This window comes from Leucopleurus acutus (assembly GCF_964270905.1).
Source record: "Leucopleurus acutus genome assembly, chromosome: 19".
NCBI lineage: Eukaryota > Metazoa > Chordata > Mammalia > Artiodactyla > Delphinidae > Leucopleurus > Leucopleurus acutus.
The window spans coordinates 49,784,014-49,807,115 of NC_139161.1; the positions used below are offsets into that span (position 1 = coordinate 49,784,014).

The 23,102-nt window shown below is 60.1% G+C and overlaps 1 protein-coding gene across 2 annotated transcripts; it reads right to left on the reverse strand.

The window, feature by feature from the left end:
- Nucleotides 1-990: 990 nt before the first annotated feature.
- On the reverse strand, nt 991-20,050 carry SMTNL2 (smoothelin like 2; the record flags this gene model as incomplete). 2 transcript variants are annotated; one of them, XM_082860924.1, is made up of 8 exons in its annotated part: nt 991-1,117; nt 7,712-7,863; nt 8,169-8,286; nt 9,722-9,901; nt 10,819-10,894; nt 11,564-11,800; nt 12,320-12,410; nt 19,661-20,050. In XM_082860924.1, the coding sequence occupies 8 exons, from the start codon at nt 20,048-20,050 to the stop codon at nt 991-993; spliced, it is 1,371 nt and encodes a 456-aa protein (XP_082717050.1). The 2 variants fall into 2 exon arrangements, with proteins under 2 accessions (XP_082717050.1, XP_082717051.1); XM_082860925.1 differs by lacking the exon at nt 11,564-11,800.
- Nucleotides 20,051-23,102: the final 3,052 nt, after the last annotated feature.

Genomic DNA, 23,102 nt, shown 5'->3' on the forward strand with positions numbered 1-23,102 from the left:
TCTGAGTGGTGATTTTGGCACAGAAACAGTTAAGTGGGGGGGGGGGGCGGGCGGGATGTAAGCAGATTTTCATTTGAAATGAATGAGAAATCTCTTATTCCCAGGCACCCCATCTCCCAAACAGAAATAACAAATCCCAAGCGAAGTGCGACACATCTTTTTATGTACAAACGGTCAGTGGTACAGATGGAGTTACTTTTTATAAATATCTGCAGCGAATCCCTTAAGAGAAGCTGTGACTAAAAACCACCTCGCAGCACCAAATGCCCGTCCTTCCCTAAAAGTGTTAACTTCCCGAGGGCCTATTCTCAGCCAAACACGTGCAGAGCCCTCCTGGGAAGGACAGGACCACTTTGGGACCCGGCGAGAGCCCTCCCATTTCCCCAGAGAGCCGAGGTGACTTGCAGGTCAGCTGCTGCCCAGGACCTGGGAGTGATTAAACAGTTTCTTCCCAAGACTTCAGTCTTCTTTGTCAAGCTGCTGATTAAGCGTCTCTATATTTCCTGGCAGTGGCCCAGAGCGCGGGAGGAAAGGAACCTACAATAGTGTGAGGAAGTAGAAAACTCTGGGTGTTTGGATTAAAAAACACTTGGTAGTCAATGCAACCCTGTAAAGCCAATGGATCCAGTTCAGCAGAGGGAACACTGATTCAGGCTTCCAGAATCTACAGACAAGCATTATTATTATTATTATTTTTAAGGAAGGTAATTATTTAGCACCAATTTCTCTCTCTCTGGGAATACTTCCTTTTCCTTGGAGCCCCTGGCTGTGATCAGTGCAGTCAGTGCACGCAGCTCAGCGGTACTTTCCCATCAGTAACGCAGCCGGGCAGGTTGGGGAGCGCGGTTACGAGGCACAGAACAAACAGCTCTCTCACACCAGAATGCAACTCTGCTCGGGGGGGGGGGGGGGGGGGGGGGCATCCTGACTCCGGGACACAGGCGGCCCCACCGACTCCTTCGGGGCTTGGCTCTCCAGCCCCAAGGGGCTTCACTCAAAGCGACGCAGGTGGTTGTACAGAGACTGGACGTAAGTGAAGACGCACATGGGGTCTGGCTTGCGGCCCATCACCATCATATCCTCCACCTCAATGAGGCGCTCACAGCTGGCCAGATTCCTGAAACACAGAAGCTGCATCAGAACGCCGGCCCCAGCCATCAGCCCCAGAACAGAGCTTGGCCCGGAGCTGGAGGCTCCCAAGTGCTCTCCAACTGTGAATTCACATCACCCCAGAAGAGCCTTTGCGGTTACTTTCTCTAATGCAGTGTTTCCCAGACTCCCACATCCAGGAACCGCCCTTACGACTCGTGTTTTTACATAACAAGACTTACTTTAAAATTTCAGTGAAATTCAGCTTCACTTTAAGGTTTCACTAAATTAAGTTCTGCTAAAAAATTCAATTTTATTAATTTAGACGAACTTATATTAATCGAAAAGGTTAGTTTCATTAATAAAAATTTAGCTCCAAAATTAAATTTCACTAAAAAAATTCAACGTGTATCAGCAGTATATGGAGAATCAGCACGGGCTATAAATGTAAAATGAATAAAGTAAAAAATAAATTCACCCATATGCTTCCTAAAACAGTGTCTTTGGGCTTCCCTGGTGGCACAGTGGTTGAGGGTCCGCCTGCCGATGCAGGGGACACGGGTTCGTGCCCCGAACATGTGGGAAGATCCCACATGTCGTGGAGCGGCTGGGCCCGTGAGCCATGGCCACTGAGCCTGTGCGTCCAGAGCCTGTGCTCCGCAACGGGAGAGGCCACAGCAGTGAGAGGCCCGCGTACAAACAACAGTGTCTTTCACCTTTTTTTTTTTAACCATAACCCATAGTTAGAGGTGTTTCATCGTGATTCATTCAGCACGCGCATACATTTATGTGGAAATAAAGTTTCACAAAGATACTGACCTTTTCTACTACTCATATTTTCTCTAGATTTCATCTTTATCTCTCTCCCCACCTCCTTTTTTTTGTTTTTCTGTTTGGTTTATTTTAATGCTGGTCGTGAGCCACTAAATTGATTTTATTATCTACTCAAGGGTCACAACAACTCAAAGTTTTAAAAGTTGCTTCAAATCATCTTGTGAGCCTCCCCTCAACCTCGCCCCGGGCCCGCCTCATGCTCTGGGAAATACTGGTTTAACTTCTGGCCCACTGGTGTAGATGCGTGTGGAAACTGGGGCCTTTCACTGGGCTGCAAAAAAAAGCTCTTCCCTCTGCCGTTCCCAGCTGGGAGCGGGACTGAAGGTCCCGGCTTCAAGGTCTCATGGAGGTGGGAAGACGAGCATCCACCTGGGAGGTAACAGCAGGGACCCTCGCCAAGCCCAGCAAAGCCCCGCCCTGTGCCGAGCCAGACGCGTCATCAGGCCGAACCCAAAAGGCCCAAAGCAACTGCACTCGGTCCAATCAGCTTCAACAGCTGTGTGCACTCTTGTGGTTCCAGGGTCTCCGGTCTTTTTGCCCCCATATCCATAAGTCCATGAGTGACACTGTTCACATCCCAGCTGTATCCTTCCTAGCGATATGATTTGAGGACGACACTTAACTTCTCAGGGCCTCAGTTTCCCCGACTGGATAACAGCCACTTCACAGGGAGGTGGGAAGATCCATGAGCTCATCACACAACCAGCAGGAATGGTGTCTGGCTCATCAGAAGAGCTCAATAAACGTTAGGAATGATCACTGTTGCTGTCTGTATTATCATGGTTCGCTCCAAGCAGCAGAGTGGGTCATCAGGGAAAAGAGGCCTGAACTGGAACTCTAAAGAGCTGGGTTCAGATCCTGACTCTGCCCATAGCTTCACCCTTCCGTGCCATTTCCTCGGTGGAAAGTCAGCCCCCGACCTCCGCTCCCCCTCCCGGTGGGCTTGTTCTTGTTGGGAGGTGGTGCCTTGTACCCCAAGCACTTTCTACCAGTCCCTGCCGGCTCCTGGGCCTGCGTGCTCCAAAGACAAGCACTGTAATCTCAGCACGGGGCCCATCCTGTGGTGCTGGCCTGACGCTGGGCCTCCTATCAGAAACCGAAAGTCAGGGCGAAACGGAGACGCCGGTCCTGGATCCCGTCGGCGGGCTCCCCCTCGGTTTGGAGCGGGCAGCTTGCAAGGGAAGCCGAGGGCTTTGTGGGGTGGCGAGTGGCTCTGGCCCGATAAGCGGGCACCCTGGCTGCCCAGGATGGGCCGGGGAGAGGCTCGGTGTCAGGGGAGTGGACGCTGTGACGAGGATATGCACGCAGAGGTGCTTTGTTGATAGTCAAGGACTGAAGATCTGAGTTCCTGGGGAGGCCGTGGACCTGAGTTCATCTCCTTGAGCTATCAGGTGGCGTCTGATGCCCGTCTCCATACCTGCAGCGCAGGGAGAGCTCCTCCTACCCTCCCAGGGCTGCAGACGGAGAATGCCAGGTGTGTGCCCAGGTATCACCACTGACAACAGTGGCCTGAGTACTCAGTCTCCAGGAAACGTGGGCACCGTTAGAACCCTAAACCTCAGCCTTGGAAGAGAACTGAAATCCCACCCTCCAAACACCCCCCTCAGAGGCACCAGCCACCTGGTGAAGGCCCTGCCTCGGCCATGCTCCCCTTCAGGTTCAGGGAAGGGGCCCTAATTTCCTCCAAGCACCGTTCTGATCCCTCTGCGGGTGGCCCTGGCCAGGAGGAAGTTTTCCCTCACGTTTCTTACGCGATTTTACCTCTTGGTACTTTCTACCTATTGGCCTCACGAGGCTATTCTCAGTCTAATTGCTTTTCCCCCCACAAAAGAGCCCTTCACGTGTTGGAAGAGAATCTTAATATCCATCTTTCCCTGAAACTAACCATGTCTAGTTCCTTCGCTGTGCCCCCAGTGGGTACCTGGGGGCCCTCCTCTGAGCGGGTTCTGGTTTCTCTCTAGGATTGCTGGCACGTCCCAAGTGTTGTCCAACTTGGGCTGGCCCCCCTTCTTCATTCTAGAGGCTGCACTGACCCTCCCACTAATGACATCCCTGCCCCTGCCCAGGGCGGCAGTCAGGACGGGCGCTAAGGCCTGACCCTGGTATCACCCTCTACCCCGCAGACAGGAAGCTATGGGCAAGGTGCTGGCTTCCCCAGAAACCAGGGAACTGAGCCCCTAACCATCTGGTCCCCACCCCACCCCAACCAGCCGTGACAGTAATGATAAGATTTCTAGAAGCTATGGACACAACTCCTGAGACAGGATGTGAGTAAAGGAAAATGATGATGAACACTGACTTTTATAAAAACATTTCAGTCTCAGAATATTAGAGGCCCCAACTGCCTTTTAAATGAAAACAAAACTGCTTTTGTGAAAACACAAACTTGTTTTAAATAGTTCAAACAGCATGGAATCATCATCCAAAGAAGAAAGTACAGGTCATTTCAAATGTCGCTGCGCAGCAAGAACCAGAGCTATCGTTTGCCTACTACCAATTTTAGATGAATTAGCCCCACCTTGTTTGGGGTTAAAAAAGGGTCAGAGGATTTTCTCCTACTACTATCCTATTGTGATCTTCGTCACTCCAGGGCTAGCCTGTCAGGCAGGCAGGTGGAGGAGGTGCCTGAGGGGTTATTTTTATTTGTCTAAGCCTTCTCTAAATGCAGCCTGGGATGCCAGGGCTCGGACTACAGCCTCCTATCTGGTTTTAGAGACACATGGGCACTACAAATAGCCTGGAAGCTCCCTCAGCTGGGCTGTAACCTGAGAGTAGGACACATTCCCCGCAGGGCAAGCGGGCTCCTCAGCTACACTGGCCGGCCCCAGGGCCTACACCGCACCCTCCGTCTGGGCGGAGAACCGCCCACCACAGGAGCTGGTCCTCCTGCTCTCCAAGCCCCGAACGCCTGTCGACGAGGGGAGCTCACTGTGTTGTCGACACCGCATCACTCACACAGATCAGGCCCGGGGAATCTTGGGGGAGGTAAATTATCGGGGGAGGGGCGTCACAAACCCCTCTTACTCCCCAGGTTCTAGATGCATCCCTGTGCTTTGAAGGCCCCTTCCTCGCCCAAGGGTCTGGAAGCTTCTCCTTCCTGATGTGCAGGGGCCCTGTCCACGGCTGCTTTTCCTTTCCAAAGGCTATGTCTTCATCAGAGCCCAGGCTCCCGTCACCCTACACTGTCCACCGCAAACTGCCTTTCCGCTGCCTGCGTGGCCCTTGACGGCTTTCCCCCAGCCCCGCGTGTCTGCTTGGCTTTTGCTGGCAAAACTAAGGAGTAGTCTGTTAAGACACTGGTAGCCAGTATGCTCAAGTAGGTGTCCCTGTGCCTTCTTTCCAGCTGTTCTAACCAGCTTATTGTCCAAGAAACTAGGCGAGCCCAGCTGCCATCCTCCCAGGAGGCCTCGGGCAGGCAGGCCCACCCTCCCAGCCCTGTCCCCCAAGTACCTGTGAGCTGAGTTCCCGGATGACTCAGGAGGGGAGGCACCTTCCTCCCCCTCAGGCCGGCTGTGGGCGCCCCTCCCTGCCCTCTCTCGAGTCAGCAGATAAGCCAGAACTCATCTCAGGGGCCCGAAGCCCATCCTCCCCTCCCCTCCCCTCCCCTCCCCTCCCCTCCCCTCCCCTCCCCAGCTAGCCGGAGCCGGCTCAGGCGGCAGGAAGGCGGGGCCCCGTTTTTACCACGTCCTTTGCTCTGGGTGGGAGGGAGGTACAGCCTGAAGCAGGCTCCCACGCCCCAACCCCAATGTGGGAGTAGAAGAAACATCTGGTTGGAGCCTGGAGGCTCTCTGAGCTCACACCTCGTGCTGGGAAAGCACAGCCACGAACGGCTCTGGCTCCGGCCGCCAAGGGAGGTTACGTTCCCTGCGAGCTGGGGTGCAGGGCCACCATCCTGGGGCCCGGGGCACCCCTCTCCCTGCCACAGCCCAGCCTGGTCCAGGGCTGAGGGTGACCGAGGCGGCCGGGGCTCGAGTGGGCACCGCCAGGCCCACTGGACTCGATGGAGAAAAACTGTCAGACAAGCGTGGCCTCACCCAGCGGTGGCGGGGGGGGTCTTGGGTGCCCACATCGGAGCCCGGGCCCTGTACACTCTGACCATCTGCTTTTCGACAGTCACCCTTTCTGGGCTTCCAGGCAGCTGGGGAGGCGCCCCCTCCTCAGCATCGAGCCGTTACCCTTGGCGCTACTTCAGCAACGTCTGGATTCGGTTGTGTAACACGCTCTGCCCAAAGCTGTTTCCGCAATTAGGACGACAGCTAATCCTAAACAGCCAGGGAAGAGACGGCTCCCAAAGCATACAAGGAGTTCTTACGACCCCACGGGGGCGAGAGGCCACGCAGGTCACCCGAGACAACACAGCGGGGGCCACGCCGGTATGCCAGCAAGTCAGGGTCTCCGTTCTGCCCCCAGAGCGAGACCCGCAGTCCCGGGCACGGGGCTGTAACCTGTGAGCTCCAACTCCTTCCCCGGCCGGGCTTGGGGCCAGGTGTGGGGTGGAACAGACTCGGGGTGTGGGGGGGGTGGGCAGGCCAGGCTTCAGGGAGGGCTCTTCCAGCTCCACCAGCACGTGAGAGCACCTCCCGGACGTGGGCACCGGGGTCGCGGACAAGACACGAGGGGGGTCAGGCACACACGGGTGGCCAGAGGCTCACTCCACCAGGCACAAAGGTGGGCGGCCAGGAGAGAATGAAAAATGTTCCCTCCAGGAAACTCAGCTCTGGGGAGGTCCTCCTGCCCTCTGACCTTCCTCCCCCTAATTCCACAAAGCCCAGCAACAGGCAGCCCTCAACACCCTCATCTCTGCCCCGTGCCTGCCCTGGACCGGGGGCACGGACTCGACGGACCGCAGCAATAGCTCCTCTGCCCTCTGCCTTCCGTGTCCAGCCCACGTGAGGCCCTGGCATGAGGGCAGGAGGTGGGGGAGGGCGGAGGGTTTACTCCCTCAGCTCCCTTCCTGCCAGGTCACTGTGAGCTGGTCGCACCCACTGCCCCAAAGTACAGCTCCTATCAGCCAGCCCTCTCCGCACAGCTGTTCTCCCCAGCCCGAGGGTACCCCACGGCGCCTGGCTCATCGCTCACTCCTGCCCACACGTTTGCAAGGAAGCCCTTTGTTAAACCCTCCTGCCTACTCGGTTTGAAGGCACCTTCACCAGAGCACTCTTTGACACTCCCCTGAGGCACAGGGGGTAGCCCTCAGCCTACGACCAAATGCCAAGCTCCCTGAGCACCTCCTGAACCCAGAATCACCCCTGACCCGATCTTCTCCCTATGAGCAGGTCTTAAGAAGGTAGGCAATTTCCTATCAAACGCTTTTACGACATTTAGGGAAGCAAAGTGTACCTACTGGAGAAGTCTGAAATGTCCCCCAGGCAGATATTCAGTTTCCTGCCGATCAGCTGCTGGGCTCTCCCAAGCAACTGTCTCTCTCACCAGCCTGGAGAGGACAGGCTCAGTGCTCCGGCGGACCCTGTCCCACTGCCCCTTGCACCTTGTCTGTGGCTGGCCTGGCAGACCGCACACCAGAGGCCGGGTACCAGCCAAGAGGGCGGGTGCACGAGAAGAGGAGAGAGCCTGGCTCTACTGCTGAGTGCCGGGTGGCCCAGGGAAAATCCCCCCTTCCTGGCCATAGTCTCTCCATCTGTACGGGAGGCGACAGGCTGGGTGGCCTCAAGGCTCTCAGGTCTGCGGACAGCTGCCCCCGTCCTGCCGGCCCCTGTGCTGGACGCAGGGCAGAACTCGGGCTTGGGGACTGGGAGGGGCTGGCAGGCAGGGGACCCGCCATACTTACTCGGCCATGGTGAAGGCCAGCTCGAAGTTCTGCCGCCGCTGCACAGGGCTCAGGGCATTGTAGTCGAAGGCATCGGGGAAGAAGGAGTGCACCAGGGCGCAGAAGGCCATCCCGTCGCTCCAGCTGGAGGAGAAGTTCTGCAGGTCCACGTGCTGCGAGGCCAACGCAGGGAGGTAAGGGGGAGCACAGCGCCGGCCTCAGCTCCTCCACCTGATTCGACCCCACAAGCAGGTCCTCCCAGCCCCTCCCCAGGCCCACCATCCACCCAGCTCAGGAACAAGCCGTGCCTGCTGGACGCCACCTGCGGCGGCTGGGGACCGATCAGGAGGGTACAGTTTCTCCAGCTCCTACCCGTCCGCCCCACACTGGGGCTCCCGTCCCGGCCAGGGGAACAAGAGCGGGGGGTTGGCTCCCACTCCCGCCTCTGCCGGGGTCCCGGCGGCCGGGCCGGGCTCACCTGGTAGCCGAGCGTCTTGTTGCGGCACCACTCGAGCAGGATCTGCTTGATGCTGCTGGCGCTGGCCACGCCGAAGCTCTGCGAGCGCTTCAGCTTCGCCCGGGTCTCGCCCTTCCCCCTGCAGAGAGAGGCCAGGCCTGCTGGGGGGCTGGGGTCTCGCCCTTCCCCCTGCAGAGAGAGGCCAGGCCTGCTGGGGGGCTGGGGTCTCGCCCTTCCCCCTGCAGAGAGAGGGCAGGCCTGCTGGGGGGCTGGGGGGCTGCCCTTCCCCCTGCAGAGAGAGGGCGGGCCTGCTGGGGGGCTGGGGTCTCGCCCTTCCCCCTGCAGAGAGAGGCCAGGCCTGCTGCGGGGCTGGGGGGCTGCCCTTCCCCCTGCAGAGAGAAGGCAGGCCTGCTGGGGGGCTGGGGTCTCGCCCTTCCCCCTGCAGAGAGAGGGCAGGCCTGCTGGGGGGCTGGGGTCTCGCCCTTCCCCCTGCAGAGAGAGGGCAGGCCTGCTGGGGGGCTGGGGTCTCGCCCTTCCCCCTGCAGAGAGAGGCCAGGCCTGCTGGGGGGCTGGGGTCTCGCCCTTCCCCCTGCAGAGAGAGGCCAGGCCTGCTGGGGGGCTGGGGGGCTGCCCCTCGGCTGCCATCTACTTCGAGAACGTGCCGCACCTGCTCACCCAGGTAGCACGCAACCCTCCCAGCCCTACACCCACGTCCAGGCATGAGCCCCCCATCCCAGGGCACAGCCTCCCTTGATGGAGTCTGGCCCGACCAGATCCCTTCCAGCCTCAAGGTCCCCTGTGTCCTTCCCACATGGGCAGTCCTGGGGCAGAGGACCTGAGGCCGCATGGCCCGTGCCGCTTCCTTTCATCCCACCCCTCCTCTGAGCCTCCCTCTGGGGCCGCCCTCTTTCCTAGCCTAGAGCAATGGTTTCTTCCTCTGGGCCCCAAGGACACTCCTTAATGGCCAAGAACAGGTTGTCTGGGTCAGCGGGACACTTCCTGGGTGTCCCTTCTGACTCACTAAAGTCAGAGCCTTGGGAGCGGGACTGGGGGTGGTCATAATCAAATATGCCTGGGCCGCACCCCACAAGCAACAGGCACCAATACCACCAGCGGACAGGAGCGCTGGACAAATGTGTGCAGAGGTGGATCCCATCTGGGAGCAGGGGTGGGGCGTGATAGGGGGCTGGTCTCGCTGTGTCACCTCCAGCTACTGCTGGGCATCCCAGTGACTGCCCTCTGGCCTCTCCAGTCACGCCCTGAAACCAACTTCTCCAGTTGGGTGAGGAATGTGGGTGTGAGGGCAGCCGGGGCCCCTCCAGGACCGGGGGAAGGGGGCCTAGGCTCTCCCCAGGCCTTGCCTCCCCACAGCTGGGGCCACCTATCCCTCAGCCTGCTCCGTAGCTGGCCCTGACCTTGTGTCTTGCCCAAGAGGTCACATCTTGGGGAACTGCCCCCTGGGGAACAGGACAGGGCCGGCTTTGCGCGCTGTGCCTGCCTGACCCTAGTCTGGGCCCAGGCCTACTCTGGGGGCCCAGACTGGTCTGGGGGGCGGGGGGTGAGGGCATCCGTACTTGCCAGCTGTATCCTGCTCCCATTTCTCAAATAACGCCTTCCGGGCCTGCGCCCCCGAGGTGCGGGGCAGCGTCTGCGACCTCACCAGCTCCCGGCGACGCTCCCCCTGCCGATGGGCCTGGGTCGTGGCTGGCGGCTGCGGGGATGGGAGAGACTCGGGTGGCGTCACCAGAGGTGGGCTGAGGAGAGAACCACGGAGTCAGAACACAGACCCGCCCATCACTAGCTCACCTGGGCCCCGGGCCCCCCACCCCACGGAGTGTAGAATGAGGCAGCAACCGGGCTACAGGCAGGGAGGAAGCACCACTTGCTCTAGTCCCCAACCGGTTCTGCAGCTTTTCCAAACTGAGCTGCTGTCCGAGGCAGGCCTGGCCGGCAGTGGGCCCCTCTCTGAGCATCGTCACCCCTCGCAGGTGTCCGTGCCTGGGCTGAGCGGGGTGGGGGTGGGGGCATCCTCCTCGCGGGAGGTGTACGCAGAACCGGCCTCACCAGGACCAGGCCCCCTCCTCACCACCACGAAAAAGACCCCCTTTGTTTCTCCCCTGCAACAGTTTTCCAGAAAGCCACAATTCTCCTTTTATTACTGAAAGGGGGGACAAAAGCCAAGCCAGCCTCTATCCCCAGCTCCGATCACAATCCAGTGGGCCTGGGGGAGCTTGGGGACAACCACAGGCCAGGAGGCAGCAGACTTGCCCCAGCCTAGAGACGTCCTCAGCCGCGGGCAGAAAGCAGGATGGGTGGAGAGGAAAGTGGGAGATCGCCCCACGCTCCATCCTCCTGTGGGGACTGAGACACCCCCTCCAATCTTTGCACAGACTTCCTTTCAAGGGTCCTAAGAGAAACCAGCCCGAGGCCCTATATATATATATATTCTCCAAACAAAACCCTCCACCTAGCCCCGCGGCCTCATGTCCTCTGCTCAAACCCCACCCATTGACGCTGCTCTCCCTTGGAACCAAGCCCAAGAGGGTGCCTCATCCTGGGTCAGCATGGGAGCTCCCTGCAGGGGCCCGGGCAGCCCGAGTTCAAGGCAAAGTCCAGACGCTGCCTGGGGAGGGCTGACCTCCCCCCACCGGGGACTGGGGCCCCGACTCACCTGCCGTTGTTCCTGCTGGCCGTCACTGCCCCGTAGCCAGAGCTGGATAAAGACCGTGGGAGAGAAGAATTCTTCTCTTCGGGACAAAGCAAGGGAGAGAAATAACAAACCCTGGCCTCGCGGAGGGTCACCACTGCCAGCCTCCCTTCCTCTGACCTGGCCCTGTGCCATTTACCCAGCGTCACTCAGGGCAGGGGCAGGACCCCTGGGCTAAGCTGGCCCTGCCTCGGCCAACAGTTGAGGAGAAGGGATGCTGGGAACATACAGCAATGACATAAAAGAGGCCTTTTAAAGTGTCCCCCGCCCCCAGCCCCGCTTTTGAGAGCACAGAGCCCAGGGCCTCTTGTGCTACGTATCCAGCAAACACTTTGTTCCCGAGCCCTCATTCTGGAAACCCACACAGCCCAACCCCAGGACACACCACTGAGGCCTGACCCCAGGCCCAAGACAGGCCCCGGGGACCACGCCAAAGTGTGCAGGGTAAGAGGCCACCTTCTAACCACAGCCTCGACCTGCAGTAAAAGCCACAGTCGTCTCCCGTGGGGGACGAGGCTACTTTACAGCATCACTGGGGGGAGGAGTCGGGAAAGATGAGCCCCATTTGATGGAGCAGATGAGCTAGGGAAGGGGGTCGCAGTGACAGCAGAGGGGGGCTGGGGCTTGCCCAGGTTTCCTGAGTCTCTTGCCAACTGCTCCCAGCCCCTGCCCTCCCTCCCAGTTTGAGGCCATGCCCTCCTGCTCCTACCAGTGGGACTGGGAGTCCAGGGTGTGGTGGCCTCGCTGGGGCTGAGGCCCCCCAGGACGGCGGCAGACGTGGGCGAGAGAGCTGCGGCTGACGTCTCCCCAGAGAACCTCTCGGAGACTCGCGTGATAGCCGTGACTGGCTGGTGAGGCAGCCGCAAGGAGAGGCTCGCAGGGCGAGGCTTGGGGGGTTCTGGTGCCGGGACAGTTTGGGTGGTCTCAGGGGGTCCATCACCTGGACCTGGAACATGGGACCAGCAGGGTTGGGGGTGTCAGCCGTGGCATCCACAGGGGCCTCAGACCCTCCCAGGAGGACTCCAGTCTCTGTGAACCTTCCTTCCACCTCCTCCAGGAAGGCCTCCCTGACCACTCCAGCCTCCCTGACCTCCCCCTGCTGCGAACGTCTCGCTGCTCCAACCAGAGCTGGCGTCTGCTCCAACTTTCCCTCATAGACAGTTCAATAAATAGTCGCCTATCAGTCCACTTTCTACCCTGTTCAGTGCTTGGACAATTCCTCAGCCCCTGCTTGCATTCCTCCAGAAACAGGGAAGCTCACCACCTTATGAGATCTCTCATTTTCTTCTGTGTTTACACAGTTCTACTTCACACTGAATGAGGTTGCTCTCCTGGCAGCCTCCCCACCTGCTGGGGTTTAGGCTCAAGTCCTCCATCCCTGACAAGGGGTGGCCTGGCCCAGAGGCATGGCCAAGGCCCTGACCCCAAAGCTACCCAGCCCGCTCTCCTCTGCCGTCAGCCCTACCTGCCCCAGGCTGGTGCCCGTTCTCGACGATGCACGAGTCTGAGGTCCTTCTCATCTCCGACTCTCCGGCCTCGTCATGGTGATCCATGCTCTACAGAGAGACAAACACCACCGAGGCCTAGTCAGCCGGGGCCAGCTGCCCGCACCCCCTGTGACCCCCCTGGTTCTGACAGGGCAAACAACACTCAGTTTTGAGAGAGACAGCCCCAGGAAGCTACAGTGATGGGCCAAGGTCACACAGGACTCAGTCTCACAAGTTGAGGCCCCAGGATCCCGGAGGCAAACACCTCCACGGGGCTCATCCCAGACCCCCCAAATGCTAGGGACAAATGTCAAGACTGGGAGTTCTGAAAGCGTGTGCAAGGCGCCCTACCCCTTCCCCCAGGCTGGACCGGATGCCTGGGGTCCGGAGAGCCTGGCCCTTGCTCGTCCCGGGGGCTGCCTGTGTGGGAGCAGCCCAAACCCAGCGACATAAGGTCCTTCCGGGCCAACAATGGGCCCAGGAGCCCTCACGCTGCAGGGTCACAAGATTTGTCTGGATGTCCAGAGCACAGAGGCCTGATTGGCTCCATGGGGCCCCTCCATCTCCTCTGGGCTACAGCAGTGGGGGGTGTCATGCAGAGAGAGAGCCAAGACCAAGAGCCAGCAGGCAACCTGGCGTCCTGGCTGTGCCGCCAGCCACCAGGTGACCCAGGTCAGGTCGTGCCCCCTCTGGGTCGGTTTCCCTGTTGGAGATGAGGGAGTAGGTTATGCAAAGCCTCTGACAAGCGTCAGGTCCTTTTTCTGGGCATGCCACTTAGACCAACTTGCTTCTGTGCCCCCAGGAAGATGCCACCGCACCCATTTTACAGATGGGACCTGAGGGCTGAGAGAGGGGATGTGTGCAGTCCAGGTTACACTGTGAGAAACAGCTGAGATGTGTGGCCAGGAGGGATGTTGCCCTCAACCTTGGCTCTGCCCTGGTCACAGTGAGGAAGGTTGGAGGGCTCAGAGCATCTGTGAGGCTGGTAGGGTCTGCCCTGGAAGAGGAGAACACAGGCAGACCCCGATCCGGGGCTCTACTAAGAGCCCACGATGAGTGCCTTGAGAGGTGGCCGTACCTCTCCTTAGACGACCCCAGACTACCTAGCCCCCTTGTCTACCAGGTTCCCAGAATGACAAAGGCCCATCCTTGGCCCCCGACGGCTCAGCTATCACCGCAACCAGTGCAAGAAGTGTCCACCCCGTCATGGCGGGGATCAGTCTGGTGGGGGAGCCAGGGCTGTGAGCAGATGATATCAAGCCAGCATGAGGGTGTGTGCCTAAGACAGACTTCATCCAGCCCCGTGGGCCGGGAAGGGCCTCCCAGAGGCAGGGGTAGCTGAGAGCCAGTCTAGAGTAAGCTAGGTGGGACCAGGAGTGGAAGCGACCAGTATCTGCCAAAGCAGATAGACAACAAGGCACAAAGGATTCTGATCTGGTGGCTGGAGAAGCACCATGCAGCCCAAGGTGCCAGCCTGGAGAACGTGGACTTGACTCCTTGGACAAGAAGGAACTGAAGGTTGTCAGCTGTGTTTTAGGAACATCCTTCAGAAGCCCGTGACATAGTGCCATGGAAGGGGTTGACCAGATGGCCAGTCACCTCACTAGTCCCACATGGGGACCTGGGGAGGAGAGGTGGGGCAGTGAAAAAGGACTCAAAGGTTTGGGGAGAGGAAGTGGTGGATATGGAGGGATGGGGGAGTCACACCTCTCTCAAGCCTGGGCTTTGGGCCCAGCTGACTTGACTATGGCGGTGGGGGGGGATCGGTGGGAAAATAAGAACTTCAGTTTGGGACATGGTGAGTGTAAGGTGTCCTTGGGGCCTCAGGGGGTTGAGGTCAGGAGGCAGCTGGATATTTGAGTCTGAAGTTTAAGAGGAAGGATGGACAAATGATGGAGAAACAGGGGTCTCACATCTGGAGCACAGCAGAGGAAGAGCAGGCTCGGGGCGATGGGGCCTGCGATGGGCACCACACCTGGGGGCAGAAGAGGCACCTGCAGAAGAGAATAAGAAGCAGCGGCCAGAGGGGGGAGGAAGAAAACCAGAAGAACGTGGAGAAAGGCAGGTGGAAGTGTGTCGAGGAGGCTGGCATGTCAGCGGCTCCAAAGGTAGCCTCAGGTCAAGAAAAAGAAGGTCAAGACGAGATCTAAAAAGGTCCTTTGGGTTTAGCAAAAAAAAGAGGTTCTTGGTGAGAGTTCAGGAGCTGAATCAGAGGTGGGGGTGGGTGCAGGAGACAGCCTCGGGGAGAGATGGAGACACGGAACCTGCAGCCATGAGGGGCGGGGGGAGGGGCTCTGGACGAGGTAGAACAATGTTTATAGGCTGCGAGAAAGGCTCCAGCTGGGTGATGGGACCCTCTGTGCGGTGGGGACCCTGGGGAAGTGGGAGAGGACAGGACTCGAGCCTGGGGCGAGCCTGGGCTTGGAGGGGAGGGGACTCCTCCAACTTCCGATTCAGGAGGATGGAGCGGGACAGGCCGGCTCCACTCGTGGGAACACTGGAGAAGAGGGGGCAACTCCTGACACCTCAGAGTGGAGAGGGCACCCCTAGAGCCTAACCTGAAGCCAGCTCGGCAGAGGGAGGAGAAACAGCCAGTCCATCCTGAACCCAGCCCCCACCCGTCACCAGGGCGCTCAGCTCTGGGGGCTTCACGTCCTGCCCGCCCACTCTACTCTGGTCCAACAGGTTCTGCAGGTCTAGGCGGAGGTCTGGAGGGCCCGGCCACTGGTGAAACCATTTTCCCAGGAATGTAGGTCTCTCTGGGCAGCCCCCCCGCCGCCACCGCAGACGCCTAGCCCCCCGCACACTGCAGGCCCCGTACCCACCCCATGATGCCCCAGGGGGACCAGACGCCACAATCAGGCAGGAAGAAGGTCCTGGACCAGCTGGATTCCTGCCAAGGGGTCTCCAGCAAAGCAGGAGGGAAAGGGGATGGGACTGACTCACGCCGGCAGGCCGGACTCCCCTCACTACGCCATCCCCGAGACTGGGACCCACTGCTCGCTCAACCCATCCAGAGATCCCCTCCAGCCCCTCATACGAGCCTGGTGGGTGGGGGTCATCCCTAACCTCACCCTGACCAAAGGCAGCGGCAGAGTCAAGGTTTGGGTCTCCTACCCCAACCCAGGGCTCTATCCACAAAGTGCTCATGCTTTCCAGGAGCAGGAAAGACAACTCAAGACAAATTTGTGAGGCCGGGCCCTGGAGGGGGAGGGGAGGGGGAGAGCGGGGTAAGTGCTCCAGCAGGATCTGAGTCCCTGAGCCCACCCACAGGGCCCCCAGCATGCCTGCTCCCCCAGTGGTCTTCCTTTGGTGGGGGCAGCCTGATTCAGCCACAGGGAAGGGAAGGGGGTGGGTTCTGTGTGCTGGGGTCAGAGTAGAAGTCACCGGAGAGCCCTGGGGATGAGACGGGTCCTGGGGAGCTGGCTCTCGCACTCCCAAGATCTGGGCTTTGTTTGAAGAAGGGGGAGGCTGCCTGTGAGGAAGCCCAGGCCTGGGAATGTTCGGGGGAGAGGCGGGGGGTGCTGAGTCTTATTTCAGGGACCCTCTCCCTGGGGAAGTGTTTAAACACTGTTGTGAGGCCAGGAATAATAGTTCAGGCACTCTTGGGGCTGCCTGACCCCACGTGGGCTCATGCGCCTGGGCAGGGGAGCACGTCTGCGTGCCTAGCACAGCCCACAAGCCGCCAGAACCCCCATCCTGAGCCCCTAACACGGCTGCTCCGTCCTCCTCTCTCACACCACAGTTTTAAAGACTCAATTCAAACTTCTACCCAAAGCATTTAACTCTCTTATCACACAGTGTGTCTGGGAAAGGAAGGCAGATAAGGCAAGTCTGGTTTCTTTCACACCGGACCTCGACGCTGCTCCTGGCTGTCTCACGTGGGGACCCGGTGGCTCCAGCTCAGCTGAGGACATTTCCAGGGACCAACCCTGGCACAGCCTCCTGGGCCAGGCCTGGCCTCAGGCTACCCTCCACTAGCCAGACCACAGCTGTGGCTCCGTGGACACTCTTACGAACCGATCGGGTTGATGTCACTGTTATAACTACGCAGCCCACTCGGCACAGGGGCCAAACAGGGATGGGCCAGTCCCCCTTGGATGCAAGGAGACTGAGGTCCAGCTGGGAGATGTCCCTAAGGCCTCACAGCAAATGTGCCCAAAGCAGCTCCCATTTGCTGCAGGGTCTCAGGCTTCCTACAGGGAGTCCTCCTGATTATTCCCACCCTACTGCCCTGCCCTCTGCCTCCTCCCAGAGCCTCCATGGCTACTCACTACCTAGCAAGGTCAAGGTTTGTACGCTCAGAACTGGATTACTAGATCAACCCTGCATTGAGTTCAGGGCATAAGTATATGCTGAATATGACCCACCTCCCACCCCTGCAGTCCCTGGTTTGAAACCGCAGGAAGCAAAAGGGTCTCAACCAAGGGTCTCTACATTTCATTGCCTGTTACAGAGGAGCAGTGGAACACCGGCCTCCGCACTGCCTGACGACTGCCACCACTGGCTCTCGTGCGTGGATGAGACCCTCCCACCCAGACCACCCTGCCCCCCTCGACCCCCGGTAACACACACGTGGGAATATGGGAGTATGAGAGGCCAGACAGCACCGGCGCCCAGCTGACACTTTCCAGTCTCACCCTGGAGCCCCGATTCCTTGTTCACGACCAAGTGTCCCCTCACAAGCTGCCAGTAACAGCCCATGAACAAGCACGTGTGGATGACTCTGCACAGCACCCTCCCTGCCAGAAACTGGCTCGGAGCCCGGGTGGGCGAGAGAGAGGTGGGCTGCAAGAGAAGTGGGGACCAGCGCCTCTGGTAGGGCAGGGAGAAGCTCCCTCGGGCCCAGGGAGCCTCTGATCCCACTGAAGGCCTCGACCATCCTCTACCTGCAGCACTCAACTCTGCTGGCTGTTCCACCTCCCTTCGCTTTTTTTTTTTTTTTTTTTTTGTGGTACGCGGGCCTCTCACTGTTGTGGCCTCTCCCGTTGCGGAGCACAGGCTCCGGACGCGCAGGCTCAGCGGCCATGGCTCACGGGCCCAGCCGCTCCGCGGCATGTGGGATCTTCCCGGACCGGGGCACGAACCCGTGTCCCCTGCATCGGCAGGCAGACTCTCAACCACTGCGCCACCAGGGAAGCCCCTTTCAGGCTTTTTTGAAGTCCAGAACCTACTCCTCAACTGTGTCTCCATCCTCATCCCTCAACGAGGGGCAGCATCCTTGCTGACCCCCAACCTCTTCTTCCAGAAGGACTACCCTCTCTCCATGTCTAAGAATGGGCTTTCCAGGGCCTTCCAGGGCCTCCCAGCCCCCTGGCAGCTCCCTGGACTCTGCCCAGGGCTCTGGCCTCACCCTCTCCTTCTGCATGGCTGCCCTGAAGACCTCACCCATTCTAGGGCTTCAACCACCAGTTCTACCCCGATGTCCCCCTGACCTCCGGCCTCGACCGGATCTGTGACTCTGCCTGCTCTGGGACACCTTCGCCTGGATGTCCCACAGCCTCACACCCTCAGCACAACCCAAATGGAACCCAGCGTCTCCACCAGATGTGTGACTCAGGAGTCCCCCAGCAGGGCTCTCCAAGCTCTGGCTGTCCTCTCCTTGGACCACCACATTTAAGTTATCCTGTCTCCAGCCACCCTCCAACCTGCCATCCATCCATGAGGGACCTTGCTGGATACAAGGAGGACCCCGTCCCTCCCCTGCCTGGTGCCCTGCGCCCACCAGCTCCATAGCCAAGAGGACTAGCCCGCCCCACGTGACTAATTCCCCACTGAGAAAACTTAGATGACTGGAGAGATTCCTCTCACATATTTGCGTGAATTCATGTACCTATTTACATGACTCTGAAAGCATTTTTCGAAAACTTGGACAGCTGCTTCCACGAGCAGACAAGTAGCAAATGTGTGTTAAAATAAAATCTCAGAAGCAGCCGATGACACAGTTTATTAGGTACGTGTGAGCTCACAGTGGTGATCTTATACCATGGCCAAACAGTGGTCATGCTTATAGGACAGAATTAAGTGTATCCATTTCTAGCCACTTCACACGGAGCACCGGGACACCCAGGAGCTCTGCCACCAGCATGTTTAAGAACCTCTCACCCCAGCCCCCCAAGGCAGAGCCCAACTCCCTGGCCCAGCATCCAGGGGCCTCCACAACTCCTCCCTCTGCTCTCATACCCACCAGGCTCCCCTCCGGCCGGTGAGTCCTTCCAGCCTCTCTGAGGCGGCAGACACAGCCCCACACACCGCCCCCTGCACGATCAGCAGCAGGTCCTTGGCCTCCAGCACAAAGCCAGCCTGAGACACCCACCGGGACGGGACAATCGTGTTTGGAGCAGAACATCTGCTCTGGCTGCCCGCGATGTCGGTACTGCTCAGTCTGGGGCCATCGCCCACCCTGGCTGGGACCTCCAGGGGCAGGGGCTAATCTGATCCCCCTCCTCCTGGCCCCTGGAGGTGCAGCCCAACCCACACAAGAGATCTGAAGGTGTGATGGATTGAACCAAGGAGGGACTGCAGGTGCACACTACCCAGACCCTGGCACCCCAACCCCGGAGCACACGCCTGGCAGGGTGGGAAATCCCACCTAAGGGCCACTGCACACACCACGGGAACCTTCTTACCCGCCGCTCCAGGAGGCCCCAGGCTCAGGGGAGAGACCTCCGCCCCACACCCACGCCGTGTGGGCCTCTGGCCGGTCATTGACCCCGGAAATCTAGACTGCTCACGACTGCTTCCCCCTGGCCCCCACCGCCACCCCGTCTTTCCCTTCAAGGTAAGGATTTACCCCCTGCGAGGTCCCAAACGCCGCTGCCCCGGCTGCGCCCCAGCAGACGGCGTCCTGCTGCCCCCAACACACACCCGGGCTTGAGTTCTCAATCTGGGTTAATCAATAACCTGAACCGTCAGGCCTCAGTGAAGCAGCATCGCAGGGGGCGCGTCAATGGAGGTGTGGGAGTGGGGGGTGGGGTGGGTTGCTGACCACCCCAACACACCGGCCGGGCCCCGGGCGGTGTTAAACAGCGCCCAAGCCCTTAGTGCCACGGGACAGCAGAGAGAGGGGGACAGAACTCCGGGCGAACAGGGCCCGGCTGCAAAGAAGGGAGGGGGCCCAAGACAGGTGCAGCGGGCAGGCTAAGCCGGTGCTTCGCAGGATGGTGGCCGGACCCCCACGACGGAGTCGCAGCGGCGGGTGGCAGGGCAGCGCCCAGTCCCGCAGGCGCACGCACTCGGGACCTATAGGCGCGGCGGGGGTCGCGGAGCCCTCCTCCCCTGGCGCACGCGCACAGGCGCCGGCGCTCCCCGAGGCTCACCTGGCCTCGGCCGGACAGCGAGAAGGTGGCGTGGCTGGCAAAGCGTTTGGTGCCCAGACGGGGCGCGCGGTCCGGGACGCCAGGCGCGGGCGGAGGGCTGGGCGTGCCGGGCGCGGGGGCCAGCCCGGTCGTCAAGCCCAGCGCCTCCACCTGGCGCGTCAAGCGCTCGAGCTGCGCCTGCAGCCGCTGGTTGTCGCGCTGCAGCTCGGTCACCGTGCGCGCCAGCGGTCCGGCCAGGTGCAGCGCCTCGGCCACGCGCTGCTCCACGCCGCGCTGCAGCCCCTGCATGTCCTCGTGCAGCGCGCGCACCGCGCCCTCCAGCGCCGCCTCGTAGCGGCCCAGCGCCTCGCGCACCGTGCGCGCCTCCTCGGCGTCGGGGGCCGGCTCCATGGCGGGGCAGAGCGCTTACGTGTGAGGGAGATCGGGCCTAGCCGGGCGAGCAGTCGACCTCCGCAGCTCCGGGCAGCAACTGGACGCCCGCAGCCGGGTTCGCCCGAGGGTTGGTGGGAGGGGCGGGCAGGGGGCGGGGCGGGCCCCGCGAGCCGGGGGACTGGGCGCCGCGCGGGGGCGGGGCCGCGGGGGCGGGGCCAGGCGGCTCGGGGGGACAGCCCCTGTCCAGTCGACCCGAGGGATGCAGTGAAGTGGGGGAGGGGGGGTTCCCCAGGGGCGCCGGAGGAGGAGAGCTCACTCCGCCTCTCCTCTTCCGCGGTGAGGAGCTGCACAGGGAGTGCGGAGGCCGAGCCCCCCTTGACCCTGGAGGAGCGGCGTGCGGCCTGGGGGAGGGGCTGCGGGCCACCTGAAGAAGACCTCGATCCCCAAGTGGACTTGACCTCGGAGACCGCGGACGTGGGTTATGCGTTCCATCGGGGCTCTCACTCGCAGGGCCCAGGTCCTACTGGGGGTAGGGACCCCCTCACTGCTCAGGGAGACCTGAGAGCCACAGCAGTAATTCCCAGAACCCCGACCCTCACCCTGTGCCCGTCACTGCCCACTCTACGCCGTGCACACGGCCCTCACAAACACATACTCACCTGTGGGATCTTTGCCTGGAATTTCTTGCACCTGTTATAAGACCTAAGGGAGGAGACAGGTGGTGAGGTCCCTCCCTGACTCTGCAATCATGTGCTCTCCCCTCCCAGACCCACTCTGTGTAGCAAGATCTTTGCATCCTTATTGCTGGTGGTCATAGGGGCTCAGGGCTCACTGAGGGGCCCCTGCTAGGGGATCCATGAGTGACTGAGGTTAGAGACAGAGGAGAGAGCGTGCTTAGGGCCCAATCTCCAAATCCTAGGATCGGCGACCTTGGAATTAATCACGCCCTCCCATCAGAGTCTTGGTCCCTGGCCTCTATCCACAGACCGGGGCTCCCACCTCGACTCCCTCTCAACACTCCTTTCATGCCTGAACCCAGATATTCCTCCCTTCCATATCCCCCATCCCCCAACCATCCCAAGAAAGGAAGGAGTGAAAACAGCTGTTGCTTCAAAATGATAGGATGATGGGCAAAGATGCTGTACGTTCCCAAATATATTGTAAAATTGATTTAAAATAAAAATGGGAACATCCCATCCTTCTTTGTGCAAAACAAATCTTTCCTGATTAGCCTTCTCCTTCCCAGGCATGGCCCACCTGGAGGAGGCCCGGTGGCTGGCAGGCACAGCCAGATGACTGGGGAACGAGAGGTCCGAAAGACTTGTTCCCATCACACTAGGCTTCCAAAGATGTTTGCAGCCACAGACCTCCTGGACTGGCCTGCTCTGCCCCAAAGGAACTGGATCAGCCTAACAGATGCTGAACGCTGGTTCCCCCTTTCCCCCCTCCACCGTGGGGACAGGAAGGAACGCTGGGTTACCTAATCCAAGGAGCCTTCCAGCAATTATTTCATGAGAAAGTCAAGTGCCAAAAGGCGTTCATGGTGTGTGTGTGTGTGTGTGTGTGTGTGTGTGTGTGTGTGTGTGTGTGTGTGTGTGTGTGTGTGTGTGTTCCAAGTAGCTGTGTGGACAGGGTGAGCCAGATTGCTCCCTGCATTCTTTCTCGGGGTAGAATCTTTGATAGAGACTAGGAGAGAGGCTGCTACTGCAGCTTCTGCCCCGAGTAACACTCAGAGCCCCTCCAGGTCTGAGCCCGGGAGCCTGGAGTTCAGAGACCCAGCTCTCAGCCAGAAAAGCCCAGCCTCTTCTTTTGCAGGACCTGAGGAAGGACCAGGTGGGGAAGTCTGGGAGGGGCTGGACAGCTTGGTCCCTGGCCCTACAGTGGATGTGCATCTGGGGCTGTGCCTGGACCGGCAGCATAGGTGAGGGTGGTGGTGGTGGGGGGCAGGGGTCCAACCTTCTCTCCCAGCCTCCAGGAGAAGAAAGGCTGGCCAGGTCTCTAGAGTGGGACCCCTAATGGGCGATAGAATCTAGAGCCTGGCTGCCCAGGATCCATCCACACTCTCCCACCTCAGCTGGGTTATCTCCTGATCCACTGTGACAACATCTGGGTAGGGCTGCTCGGGGGCTGGGCAGGGCTCCATCTGCGGCTGCAGTAGGAACTCTGTCAAGGGCAGAGATGGGGCTCACGGTGGGTTCTGGGCAGACAGTACAAGAAGCAAACCATCTCCTTTGGCCCCTCTCCCTCGGCAGTAAGACCACTGAGTCAGTAGCTGGAGATGAGCCTAGGAGAAGAGAGATGAACCAGGAGTGGGAGGAAGAGGGGCAGAGGGTCAGGGAGAGGAGAAGGGAGGGAGGAGGCACCGATTCTGGGGCGGGGAGGGGGGGCACTGAAGACCAGCGCCACCCAAGGGCTGGCTCCCTGCCAGTTCGGCTCAGAGGCCGATGCTCATCCCAGGCCCCAGGGGCTCCTCTCTGCTGCCCCCTCAAGGCCCCTCCTCTCACCCTCCCCCGGCTCAGCTCCTGCCCAGTACCAGACCGGGGCGGCGGGGGGAGGTGAGGGCTGATGGACCCAGCTGACCTCCCTCCACATTCACCAGCCCTGATGTCAGCAGGCTAGCAAGGACGACCTCCTGCCAAGTCCTGGGGTCTCTGGCACCTGCCCTTCCAGCTCCCCCTCCCCTGGTTCTGACCCGTCCACTGTCTGCTGCTCCCTTGATCTGCTCTGGTGTTGGGCTGGGGGCAGGATTCGGGACGAGCCTTCCTGTGTCCCCTGCCACTCACCTCCTGAAATCAAATCCCAGGCAAGCCCAAACCATGAAGCCAGGGACCTAAGTGGGGAAACTGAGGCCCCAGGAGGGACAGGGGCAGGCCCCAGGTCACACAGCAAGGGATGCAAAGACAGGACTGGAACCCAGGGCCCTGGCTCTGCTCCCAGCACCCCTGGGAGGCAACAGTCCAATCCAGCCAAGTCTGGGCAGTGCCTCCTGTTCCCAGGTTGCCCAGAGGCTCCGATCCCCTGGAATGGCTCCTCGGAGCTCTCCAGAACCACCCTTATGGCCCTCTGGCAG